General features: G+C 57.5%; 6 protein-coding genes across 6 annotated transcripts; 3 read left to right on the top strand and 3 right to left on the bottom strand.

Moving 5' to 3' along the window:
* Positions 1 to 163: 163 nt before the first annotated feature.
* N657DRAFT_650917 (uncharacterized protein) lies at positions 164 to 612 on the bottom strand (the record flags this gene model as incomplete). Its single annotated transcript, XM_062794058.1, is given in 4 exon segments — positions 164 to 260; positions 271 to 473; positions 511 to 519; positions 562 to 612. The coding sequence occupies 3 exon segments, from the start codon at positions 610 to 612 to the stop codon at positions 348 to 350; spliced, it is 186 nt and encodes a 61-aa protein (XP_062642604.1). The 3' UTR covers positions 164 to 260; positions 271 to 347.
* An 83-nt stretch (positions 613 to 695) lies between these two features.
* Positions 696 to 3,007, bottom strand: N657DRAFT_605611 (MFS general substrate transporter). Its single transcript, XM_062790193.1, has 6 exons — positions 2,587 to 3,007; positions 1,794 to 2,493; positions 1,482 to 1,723; positions 1,288 to 1,403; positions 1,164 to 1,224; positions 696 to 1,075 (listed from the first exon to the last, which is right to left on the bottom strand). Exons 1-6 carry the CDS (start codon positions 2,795 to 2,797, stop codon positions 855 to 857), a joined length of 1,551 nt encoding a protein of 516 aa, XP_062642605.1. The 5' UTR covers positions 2,798 to 3,007; the 3' UTR covers positions 696 to 854.
* Positions 3,008 to 3,226: 219 nt separating this feature from the next.
* N657DRAFT_667004 (uncharacterized protein) lies at positions 3,227 to 3,734 on the top strand (the record flags this gene model as incomplete). The annotated part of the gene is made up of 2 exons (XM_062795362.1): positions 3,227 to 3,452; positions 3,539 to 3,734. Coding segments are annotated over exons 1-2 (390 nt in total), but the record flags the coding sequence as incomplete, so codon positions are not given.
* Positions 3,735 to 4,499: 765 nt separating this feature from the next.
* N657DRAFT_650919 (glycoside hydrolase family 88 protein) lies at positions 4,500 to 5,369 on the top strand. The gene has a single exon (XM_062794059.1). The coding sequence runs from the start codon at positions 4,508 to 4,510 to the stop codon at positions 5,285 to 5,287; it is 780 nt and encodes a 259-aa protein (XP_062642607.1). The 5' UTR covers positions 4,500 to 4,507; the 3' UTR covers positions 5,288 to 5,369.
* A 33-nt stretch (positions 5,370 to 5,402) lies between these two features.
* Positions 5,403 to 8,052, bottom strand: N657DRAFT_583002 (uncharacterized protein; the record flags this gene model as incomplete). The annotated part of the gene is made up of 4 exons (XM_062789644.1): positions 5,403 to 7,034; positions 7,110 to 7,657; positions 7,724 to 7,804; positions 7,878 to 8,052. The coding sequence occupies 4 exons, from the start codon at positions 8,050 to 8,052 to the stop codon at positions 5,403 to 5,405; spliced, it is 2,436 nt and encodes an 811-aa protein (XP_062642608.1).
* A 646-nt stretch (positions 8,053 to 8,698) lies between these two features.
* Positions 8,699 to 11,301, top strand: N657DRAFT_605618 (uncharacterized protein). The gene is made up of 2 exons (XM_062790194.1): positions 8,699 to 9,795; positions 9,859 to 11,301. The coding sequence occupies exons 1-2, from the start codon at positions 8,979 to 8,981 to the stop codon at positions 11,199 to 11,201; spliced, it is 2,160 nt and encodes a 719-aa protein (XP_062642609.1). The 5' UTR covers positions 8,699 to 8,978; the 3' UTR covers positions 11,202 to 11,301.
* Positions 11,302 to 12,108: the final 807 nt, after the last annotated feature.

Here is a 12,108-nt window from a genome sequence, read left to right on the forward strand (position 1 = left end):
GAGGGATCCTAAGCAGTTGAAGCTTTCTCTGCCTCGGAGGATTGCAGAGCCTAGCCGGGATAGCTACTGTAGGTGGAGGGAGGTATGCAGAGGGGTGTTGGGCAGCCAACAGTTACATGCTCGAGTAAGCTTAGATCAACCAAGTGGTATTGAATAGATTGAGGTATGAAATGAAGCTTGAATTGGAGTCACGATTCCAGAGTGACCTCACAAATGAAGGATCAAAGATAGTGGGTTAGGGTGCCTCAGAATGTCCCTTTATTTTTTTTTTTGGAAAAAATTGTCCTCTCTAATCCTCCCAGGGGAATTACCCCCTTATATAGAGACAGTGTGCCATGATATGACGTTTATGTCGGGAACTGCGTCATTGTGATGGATCTGTGTTGACTGAGAGTCTCGCATTGCACATCAGTGCTCAGTCCGTGAATCTTGGTGCCAAGGAACCCACTCAGTTCAACAAGGGGTAGCACAATCTAACCTCTTTTCCGCCGTAGTGCGATGAACTCCTACTTGAGGGGCCTTCAAGGAGATATAGGGTTTTCACCCGGCTAGCAAGGGTACGGTTTTCCTATACAGCAAGGTAGATAGCAGGACTGGCAAGCCCAAGGGCATAACTGTGTAGGAATAATAATAATACTCATATATAGGTGAACCTAGTGCTGTTAACAGGAGAGAACGGTTGGATTGTACTGAGTCTTGAATTATAAAGGCAAAAACGTAGCAAGGCGATTAAGGTACAGTTGCCGACAAAACATGATATTTGAAGTCGCCATATTCGTCCTCCCCAAGTCCCTGATGCTACATCCAGCCACCCCACCGGAACTTTAGGCCAGTCCGTCCATCATGATCATGATTCAGTTCCTGTCGATACTCACAGGAGCGTCCTCTACGTGTTGGGCGGCAGCACTCCGCACCTTCTCCTCGAGCCGCAGCTTCTCTGCTTCGTCGCTGCCCTCGACAACATACTTGTTCTTCTTCCGGTCACGCATCCAGAGTAGCTGTCCAATAATAAAGAGAGTCCAGTAGCAACATGTGAAGACGGTATTGACTGTGTAGCCCTTGCGCCATTGCGGTGCTGTAGAAATGGTGGGTTTGATGCGTCAGCCAGAGGGCTCTTTCAGGGAGGCGAAAGGGAGGGGAGGGTATGTTTGGAACAAGCTTACCTTCAAGTCTGGGGAACACGGTGATGGGATAAAACGAGAAGAAGACCCAGCCAAAGGTCATCTTGAAGCAGAAAGGGACGTCAGCTGCTAGGTTGGGAATGAATGGATGATTGAGGCAACTCACCATAGCGCCCGTAGTGAAAGCCCTGGCCTCGCTGTCATCCTTCATGATAACATTGACCCATGGGAATAGGATTGGCGTGACGGCAGATGTGCACCCGAGCAGGTAGTAAACGGCGACTGTTAAAGGTCAGTACCTCATGTACCACTCCAGGTTGCCCAGTGCCATTTCTCGAATCTGATCGAGTGGCAGCTTACAGTGTAGCCCGAGCGGGATGTTCCAGATGAGGAGGCAAACATTGCAGAAGAGCAGCGTGCCCGCAATGAGGGAGAAGATGACCCAGATGGGGTAGACCATGACGAGGTTCGTGGCAATGATGCCGATGGCGATGGCTGTGCCCTGGACTCCAGTCGAGTAGATGTTGATATCCTCGACCGAGTAGCCCTCGGCCTTTAGCCACAGCGTCATTTGACCGGCGACATAGGTCGTGCACTGAAACCTGGACGCCGGGCCCGGGTGAGCAAGATGGAATTGGAAAAGGCATGGAGATTGATTGTTCTTTCACTCACAAGATATAGGTAAGCACGGCAATGTAAAAGTGCCAGTGGGTAAACACGCGTCTCAGCATGCGCTTGCCGATTTTAGCGCTCTCCTTGACGCCGTCGGCGCGCATGCGTGCCTGGGCGAGCTTCTGCTCCCGCTCCGTGAGCCACCAGATGCGCGGGCTGGAAGGTAGGCCCGGGAAGAAGAAGTAGCCGGCGAGGGAGATAGGTAGGGAGATGACACCGTCGATAATAAACAACCAGCGCCAGCCCGACATGCCGCCGACGCCGTTGAGGTTCCTGTGGGCGGCCGCCTGCAGATAGGCGCCGAACATGGCGCCGGCGTTGGACGAGATGTACCAGACGCCGGCACGCTTGAAGAGCTCGTCGGCGCGGTACCAGCTGGTAAGGATGTAGATAGAGCCCGTGGCGGCAGGCGTCTCGAGCACGCCGAGCAGGAACCGGAGGCCGTAGATCTGGGGCACGCTCGACAGCCGGCACTGGGCGAACGTAAGAACCGACCAGGCCGTCTCCATGGTCGGGAGGTACCAGCGCGTCAGCTTGGGCCGCGAGACGATCATCATGGAGGGGATTTCAAAGATCAGGTAGCCGATGTTGTAGAAAGTGCCAAAGAGCGAGTACTCGTTGCCCCTGATGTTCAGTTCCTCCTCCATACCGGATACGTAGGCTGTGTTGATGTTGGATTGGTCCAGCCATTTCAAAAAGACTAAGGTACAGAGCAGTCGTCAGGGCATGTCTTGTGATGGGGGGCGACCGCGCCCAGCAGGATCAAGTTCTACATATATGAGGAATAACTTACACATCAAGCAACATAGAGTCAGAATGACACTGTCTTGCTTGCGAAGAAGACGCTTCTCCTCGGTCGAGTAGTGGCTGGGATACCAGTCGAAGATGTACAGCCAGGCCAGCCAGAGGGAGCGGGTCGGCTTTTCGGTGGACGAGCTCACCACGATGGGCTCATCATCGACGGTCTGTTCCGCCGGACGGGCCTCACCCGGCGTGTTGGCCATGTCGTGTTTTGGGTGTCACTGTCCCGTCCCTGCCGTGTGGTTGCTGTCGACTTCAGGGAGGATGGATAGAGGTACCCTGAGCCTGGTCGAAGTGATAGTCAGATGGCGGAAAGTTCGTCTACCATCTCATCTTTAATAGCTAGTCAAGGAAACCTCTTCGAGAACCTGGGGTTAGTCCCTCTTAGTCCCAGTAGCGTGGTTCCGGTGTGCTTGCCTCGCTTGCTTCTCCGCAAAACGCTAACCCCCGCAAATGCTCCACCGCCAGAGTGGGTGACAGCGGTGGTCAGGCGGTGGTTGGTCCGGAGGAAAAGGGGCGGACACCGGAGCAAGTCCTGGTCCGACCTTCCTTGCACCACCACCCGAACAATTCTCTCAATGGCGGAGAATGTGCTGGTCTTGCTAACTAACTTTGCTTGCCCCAGCCATTTCGGAGAAACGGAGGAGTAGAGAAACAAGCATTATGTGCGGCGCCCCCTGCAGCCCCGGTTCCCGGCGAGGTTCAATCCGGGGACAGACCGCCGAGTCGACCCAGGCTCGAATGAATACCGTTTACCTCGCTTTACTACATGTACGGACTCAACCTTTGACATTTGATCCGGCCTGTCCGCATTGGCAAGCGCCGAGAGGCATTGTTTGTTCATCGGCGACTTCACCGGTAAGCCTTGAACAGTTCCTTGCTCCTTGTACACACCAATCCCCCAAGCTGTGAACGAGGAGGTGACGTTCGATATGGCTGAAAAGGCTCGAGACCTCACCGGAGAGACTCTGCGTTGGATGGCAACCAAACCACCAACACCTGGCACTTCGCCAGAACTCTCGACGTCGGACTCCCTGACTGAGTGTCGTGATAGCGCCCTTTCGGACGGCAACCTCAGCTCCTTATCAACCAACGCCTCTACGGCAGACATAAACGATTTCGATGCGGCTCATGGCTCCAGTAAGCAGAGCAGCCTGCACTTGCAATCAGACATCCGCAACGAACTACGCGAAGCATTCGCAGAAAACATCTTCGCCAAACCATGCAGGGTTGCCGTGGACGCGCTGCGTCGAGGTATCGAGCCGGCTGCTTCCCATGGTACCGACGATGCCGTCTTCCCAGAGTACTGTCCGCAGATGGGCAGCGACAGCGGCCGGTATGTCCTCCGCGAGCCCGAATTCTGGACCTGCGGCTTCTTCCCAGGCACACTGTACGCCCTGCTGGAACGTGTCACCCGTTTCCCCCACTCTCTCACCTCCCCAACAACCGCATCGTCGCCCAGCCCTCGCCAGATCCGCAACCACCTGCTCTCCCACTGCCGCGCATGGTCCGAGCCCCTGCACGCCATGTCCTCCCGGACCGACACGCACGACCTCGGCTTCATCATCATGCCCGCGCTGCGGCTGGACTGGGAGCTGACCTCCAACGAGCGCAGCTTGGCCTCCATCGTGCGCGCCGCACACAGCCTAGCAAGCCGTTACGTACCCTCGGCCCGCGCCATTCGAAGCTGGGACCTGGTGCGACGCAGGGACATGGAAATCCTCGGGACCGACGACAACCTTCTTGTCATCATCGACAGCATGTGCAACCTGGACCTCCTCTACTACGCCGCCTCCCACTCAGAGTCAGGCGAGCGCTGCCGGCTCGCCGAAATAGCCACCGCCCACGCGCGCACCCTGCTGGCTACCCACCTCCGGCCGGCACCCACAACAACAATAACAACAACGCCCAAGATGAAGATTATCCGCACGGGATACACAGGCCAGCTCTACTCAACCTGCCACGTAGCCAACCTGGACCCTCGCACCGGCGCGCTCAAATCCCGGCACACGGCTCAAGGCCACGCCGACACATCGACCTGGGCGCGCGGCCAGGCGTGGGCGATCCTCGGCTACGCGCAGACCTACATGTACACCAGGGACGCGGCGTTCCTGTGGGCGGCGTGCGGCTGCGCAGAGTACTTTCTCCAGCGGCTCGAGACGGCGCCGGGGTGTGTAAAGGTGCAGGTTTCCGTTCCACCACAGGGGGAGGACGAGTCCCTCGGGAAGACAAAGACGATGGGACGGTATGTCCCTCCCTGGGACTTTGACGCGCCGATCATACAAGACTCGGACGAGAGCAACCTGAACCCCACGCGCGACTCGTCGGCGGGTGTTATCGCGGCCAACGGTATGCTTGTGCTGTCTCAGGCGCTGGCTGGTGCAGGTGAGGGCGACTTGGCGACGCGGTTCCGGGACGCGGCTGTTGCCATTGTCCGCGACACGCTGGAGTTTGCGCTGGCTAGCGAAAAGGTGCGGTTTCGAGGTGCTGGTGCTGGTGCTGGTGGCGATGGCGGTGATGAGCTTGTGGCCGAGGATGTTGTAGAGGGGAGGCGGTTCGACGCGCTGCTCAAATTTGGGACGGCTAATAATAACATGCATGCGAGAAAGCGGTATGCTAACCATGGGTTGGTGTATGGTGATTACTATCTGGTTGAGTTTGGGAATCGGCTGTTGCGGATGGGTCTTGCATAGTAAGGTAGAAACGGGAGTCGGGATTGGGGGATGTAGTGCCTGACTGCCTGGAAAGAGGTAGATATACTTGGTAGAGCTGCATGTTTTCATCCTCATAAGGCATCTTTCCCTGTTCTCACCAACCTCCGCAGGCGTCCATGGTCCCGACAAACATGCTGCCATCCTCGTAGCTGATGATACGGTCCATTTCGCCAAACTGCTGATCCAACAGTGCTTGCGAGATGGAACCAAGGCTGTTGTCAGGGGCAAGGTTGGGAATCTCTGGCAGCATATTGCCCCCTTGACCGCTCGAAGGTGCGTTGGCTGACGCAAAAGGAGCGCCCCCGCCCTGCTGGTCGCGCATAAGGGGCGGACCGGGAATTTGAGAGGGCCCGTAAATGCCCCAGTTCACCGGTAATCGGTCGCGTCCTACCTGGATTTGGTAAGGGTCGTCGCGTTCAGCAACTGCTTGCGCGCCTGTCGTCACCGGCGATGTCGCCGAATGGTTGATCTCGGCCGTGTATCCGGCGACATTAACCTTGAACTCAGGGTTCTGCAGACACTCAGCGTGGAAGTGTCTAAGTTTCTGGGCGTATTTTGCCGCGTGGTTTGGGCACAATGCCGGTTCTACGGCGATGTCCATGCTGCCGGTGCTAGGAGTGCCGCCGCCACTGCCACGCCATCGGGCGGAGAACTCGTCGAGCGCTCGCACCAGCGTCCAGAAATGATCCGACAGTTGTGTCTGCATGTATCCATGCTGCCAGTCTACAAGCAGCACCCGTGCCGCGATGTAGACGCAGAAGGCAAACTGGTGTGCCACGGGCAGTCCTGACGCAGTGCTCTCGAGGTACTTGGTCGTAATGGTGGCGATTTCGGTCGCAGCAGCCAGGCAGGTCTCGACACTGCAGGCGCTCGGCAGCCGGGTTTGGTAGGGGAGCAGAGCAGCCGGCGGAAAGGCGATGGGCTGGTGGAGCAGGATCATGCTCGTGTTGTGGGTGACGTGCGCGAGCGTCAGGTTTGGGTCCATGACCAACGCGGTGCTTCCTGGTCCCAGGTTGCCGACAGTGGCTCGCAGATAGTGCTCGGCCTTCCACTTGTGCGGCAGGAACATCTTCCAATGTACAAGCCGGAGGTCCAGCTCCTTGAAACGCGTGAGCCACAGACCCACGTCGTGTCCGTCGCGCCAGTCGATGCGCTGCTGGAGGAAATGGCTCGTAACGCGACTGAGGGATTCGGTCGCCTCAATGCAGTATGCGTAGGCGCCCATGGTTGTTATGTCAGTGCCAAGCGTGTCCTGTGAAGACGGTGAATGGGCGGTTGCATGATTGAGCGGGCTCCTTGGCCCGCCCACGACTTCGGCAGGTCCGGCGGTGTTGACGGCGCTGGGCTCCGAGGGAAGAAAAGCGATGGGTTTGCCGAGGCGGGCGGCGGCTTTGTCCCAGATACCAAAGAAGGGCGTCATGACGGGGTCCTGCTTGCGCCACAGGATGCCGTCGCAGGGCAGACGGCGGTGGACGTCGTCGGACGTCAGGCTAGTGTGCCAGCCCATGGCGACAGAGCAAAACCGGTCCAGGAGGAAGACGTTCCAAAATACGCGGCGGCGCTCCTCGTTCTCGGTCCAGTCGCCCGTCGGAGTTAAGGAGGCAAACGGATGCGACAGAGGCTCCCGCTTCGTCTCCTCGTGCTCGATGGTGAGCTGAAGATACTCGACGGTGCGGGTCATGGATCCGATAAGGGACCAAGCCTTGGATGCTATTCCACTTCCAATCTGTATGACATGTTAGGAGATGAGAGTTCGTGCAAACGCGAGTCAAACGAGCTGACGGCCAAGGGGTATGCTTACATCGTTGAAGGCGAGGATGATCAGGGCTTGGAGACTCTCCACGGACATGCGGTCCATGGCGGCAGAAACGACCCAGCGCCGTAGTTCAGCCGGCTGAGGAATGGCGACATGTTGGCTGGCGACAAACCTCGCAGCCGTCAGGCTGATGGCATACAGTACGACGCCCAGTTTCGGCCGCTCTCGGGGGTCGTCAAGTCGCCTACGAAACCGTGACTGGTGAATCATTGGGATCCACGGGTGGATGCACTCGAAATAGGCTTCTAGTATCAAGTCAAGAGCATGTGCAGGTGGCAGGCTGGGCGGCCTGGGCGCATCCTCCTTGCAAGCATTGCTGGCTGTGGTGATGGGTTCGCCGCCTCCGATGCGCCGACGTTTATGGGCGGCAGGAACGGAATGAGCACTCGCTGTTGTGCTGCTGTCCCGGATGAAGTTTGGAAGCTCTTGTGCCAGCAGGGCTAGAATCCTGTACGCGCTTCCTTCGTGGCTATCATCTCGGCTACATGAGTCTTTTCCCTCGCCGAGGCGCTGCACAGTGTGCTCGAGGGCATCTTAGGACAAGCAAAGCGACGGATCAGTGTCGCGTTGGTCTAGCATTGCAGAGCCGGCCTCCTCACCTAGTCTCCTGTGCACATTATCGAGGGCACCGGGCTTGAGACCGGGCTTGTTGCGCTTCGCCTCATAGACACACTCGGTTGCTAACATTGAGGGTCAGCCAGGCTATCCTGTGCGGTGTAAAAGAGTGGCCCGTTGGGCCCGGCGGCACGATACCTGTCTTCCGGCAGTGTTGGCATGCAGGCAGCTCACGGGAACACCGGAGCTTGCGCTTTCGACACGGATTGCAGGCGAGTGAGGTCGGTTCAGCGGACTCCAGTTGGCCCCGGGGTGCCGGAGAATCCCCTTCGGAGGATTGAGGACGCTGCTGCGAAGTGCTCTTGGCCGACATGGTGGTCCAACCGCAGTGTGTCTCGTGCTAACCCCTCGGTGGTTCTCAAGCTGTGGACCTGGCGAGCGAACCCAGGACTGATAAAGAGACAATCGCCCGGTTGTCCGCCATAATTGCGCCGAGAGACCGAGATGTCGATCGGCTTATCCTGGCTTCCCCGCAGCTAACCTGAAGCTAACCTAACGGTTCCGGCGACAATTGTCTCTAGCTCGCTCGCCCCATCGTTTCTTCGGATCGCACTCATCCGATCATGCGGGGAGATGCGGGGCGATATACTCAGTTTCTGGTCAGTAGACTGATTGTAGCGTTCACGAGGCGGCCTACAAAGCTGAACACGGACATGGATCGCTTGATGTGGTTCTTGCTGAGGCCGTGGACAAAGATGGAAATTTCGATAACTGACTGGGATGAAAGAGTGGGGTGTGCAAGGGGCCGAGTTTGCTGTGGGCCGCCCCTACGGATACACAAAAGTCGAGAATGCTGCGGAGTACTACAGTACTGTATGTACAGTTTACTTGTCGGCGAATGAACGTGTGGGCCGCCCGGTGGAGGTGTCCAGATCGAGCGAGACCAGATGGTATCCGTATTCCCTTGCTGACGTGGAACGTCCTGTCATCCACCAACAAACGTTACTCCGGTGTGAACCAAAAAAACACGTTTGGGTTGGGTTAGTAGCGGGCGAAGCTGAGCCATAAAAATCACTTATCACGATGCTTCGCTCTTGATCGAGGATGGTATTTTTTTCCCCCGCACATGCTGGACTGTTCTTGTCCCTGTCAAGTCCCGTGTCGAAGTTACGGGAACTGCAGTGAACACTTCATCTCCCCTCAGGCTCCTTGTCGCTAAGCCGACATCTTGAACACATCCTCGTCCCTCGGCCCCTGGACAGACCGCCCCCATTTCCGCTGTACTCGTCATTCCGCATTATGCCACCGCTTCCAGGCTTCTCAGATAACCGCTTCCAAACCCGCTCTGATTTCATTCGCGCCGCGAAGGCGCTGATTACGCCTCTCTCGCAGTACCAGTCCCCCGGCAAGGCGCGCATCAAAATAGCAGCCGCCACTGGCGCCGGCTTCAGCGAAACTGCTGCCCAGTTGGAAGGTTTCGCCCGCCCTCTCTGGGTCGTCCCCAGCTGTCTTCTTCTGCGGTCCGGGACAAGCACAAGCACGGATGCGGATGTGGATGCCAGATCCGAGGAAGTCCATCTTACGGCATGGCTGAATGGGCTTTCGGCGGGCACCGACCCGGCCTCCTCCGAGTATTGGGGCGACGTCAGTGATTTTGACCAGCGCATGGTCGAGATGGAGTCCATCGCCTTCGCACTGCTGGTGGCGCCAGATCACTTTGTCCCGCGTGACTCTCGAGCAAGGGACAGGCTCGCGATCTGGCTGCGACAGATCAACGGCCGGCGTATGCCCGAGAATAACTGGCGCTGGTTCCGTGTGTTTGTGAACCTCGCGCTGGTGAAGGCACTCGGGGTGCCTATGGAAGAGGTACGCGACCTGATAGAGAGGGACTTGGCGCTCTTAGACACGTTCTACCTCAGAGACGGCTGGTCTAGCGATGGACTTTGGGGGGACGAACGGAAGCAGGCGGACTACTACTCTGGAAGCTTTGCCCTTCAGTTTGCCCAGATTCTATATATCGCGCTGTCGGGCGGGTTCGATGATGGTAGGGCAGAGCGATACCGGCGACAAGCCGGCTTCTTTGCTAGCGGCTTCTGGAGATACTTTGACACGAATGGTAGGAAGTTTAGCTTGAATCGGGCATGGCTCCTGGCCTGATTTTCTCTGACCGCGCTGACAGGTGCCGCAATCCCATTCGGCCGCAGCCTCACATATCGATACGCGTTTGCCGCCTTTTGGGCGGCTGTTGTGTTCGCCAACGTGCCGTTACCACCGCCCCTCGACCACCACGGCGCCATCAAGGGCCTGCTGCTGCGGCACCTCCGCTGGTGGGCAAAGCAGCCGCACATTTTCAACACCGACGGCACGCACAACATCGGCTACACGTACCCAAATATGTACCTGTCCGAAAATTACACCTCTCCCCAGTCCGTCTACTGGTGCCTGAAAAGCTTCATCGTGCTTCATCTGCCCGACGACCATCCATTCTGGACCGCACCAGAACGGCCACATCCCCTCTCGTGCGACTACCCGGAGCGGATACTCAATCTCCCCGTGGTAGCGCCGCTGCTGCCGCCCTATCACATCCTCTGTAACCTACCAGAACACCACTTCCTCTTGTCGGCCGGACAATGCACCAGGAAAGACCACAAGGCGCGCGAGGCCAAGTACGGCAAGTTCGCCTACTCGTCCGCCTTTGCCTTCAGCGTACCCAGCGGCCCGCTGTTGGGACAGCTCGCCCCTGACAGCACGCTGTGTCTGAGCCGCGACGGCGGCGAGTCGTGGACAGTGGCCTGGGAACCGTACGACGTCCGATTCGAGACCTTCCGCTTCGGTGAGGAGCAGTTGCCGGCGCTGGTGAGCAAGTGGAGGCCGTGGCGGCATGTCGAGCTGCTACTTGAGACCGCCCTGGTGTCGCCGACGAGGAAATGGACTGGGTGGCATTTCCGGATCCATAGGCTAGTATGGCGTCCGGCGGGGTTGGCGGCGAGCGGTCTCCGGTCTTTGGAGTGCATCGATGCCGGTTTCTCCATTTCGGCTCAGCATGGCGGCTTTTCCATCTTCGAAAAGCCCTGTGGCGGGATGGAAGTTCTTTTGAACCATGGGACTTCATCTCTCTCGGGTTGGTGGGCGGGCAGCGACTCCTCCTTGGTCATGTCCGAGGCTGGTGCAAGCGGCACAGCTGTTATGACTGTCACCCGACCCTCTGCGTTGCAACCGGGGTTGCCAGATGGTGCATGCAAGCACACCACCAAGTCCAGCGTCCTGCGGCCTGACGCTAACACAAACCTCATTGCACCACGAACGCTTCTGCCCTGCGTCCGACACAACCTCGAGTTCCTCTTGAATGGCAATGGAGCAGATTTGAGACATATCGACCAACAATTATCAATAACGTTCGGTCTCGGGGTGTTTGCGATTGCCGCGTCTCCCGAGTTCGGCAATGAACGTCAGCGAAGTGCGTGGACCAACAAGCCGAATGAGATTGTCTTCCTGGATGAGACAACAATAAATATCAGATAGAGGCACAGTCTCCAGACCGACTGGGTTTGGTAGCTGTAAAGTCAGTTCTAGATAGTAGCCTGGGGAATCCGACACACAAGAAGCTTCGCTTCACAATTACTAGGGATCCATTCGTGTCATCTATTTTCGACTCTGCTGAGTGTCTCTACTCAGGTCATTTCTTTGAATCTCATAGTATACAATTCATCTTCCCCCAGGAAGGTCACTCAAGCCGCGGAAATCAACAGCTTACTCCCAGATGAGCAGATGGGCAACAGGGCGCACCGGTCGACAGAGCTGGCAATCCGACTGGTAGTAGCGCAGGCACAAGAAGCCTGGAGACAGAAAGCCACAGCGCCGCTCCTCCAGCTGGACATCTCAGGCGCCTTTGACACGGTCAACCACGTCCGACTACTAGCTACCCTTCGAGAAATGCGTTTCCCGAGGTGGCTCGTCCTATGGACGAAGAACTGGCTGACCGACCGGGAGGCCACCCTTCACTTCGACGGTCAAGCAGCTCGACCGACGGCGATACGAGCGGGGGTCCCCCAGGGCTCTCCTCTATCCCCAGTCCTCTTCATTCTCTACATCGCCTCCCTGTACAAGCAGCTGAAAGAGGAACACCCCCATCTGGCGATAGCGGGGTTTGCGGACGATACCAACCTCTTGGTCTTTGGTCGGGAGCCGGAGGCTAACGTTCGATAGCTGGAGGCAGCGTGGGAGACGTGCCTGCAGTGGGCAGAAACCCGGGGAATGTCCTTTAGCCCCGAAAAGAGCGAGCTGATTCACTTCAACAGAGGGCGCAAACAGTGGACTGACCAGCTGGAACTTGCGCAGCCGGGAGGAGGCACCAGCCCGGTGAAGCCGATGGCATCGGCCAGATTCCTAGGGGTCTGGCTGGACTGGAAACTCAACTGGAAGGCCCACC

Source organism: Parathielavia appendiculata (genome assembly GCF_033297405.1).
Source record: "Parathielavia appendiculata strain CBS 731.68 unplaced genomic scaffold N657scaffold_37, whole genome shotgun sequence".
NCBI lineage: Eukaryota > Fungi > Ascomycota > Sordariomycetes > Sordariales > Chaetomiaceae > Parathielavia > Parathielavia appendiculata.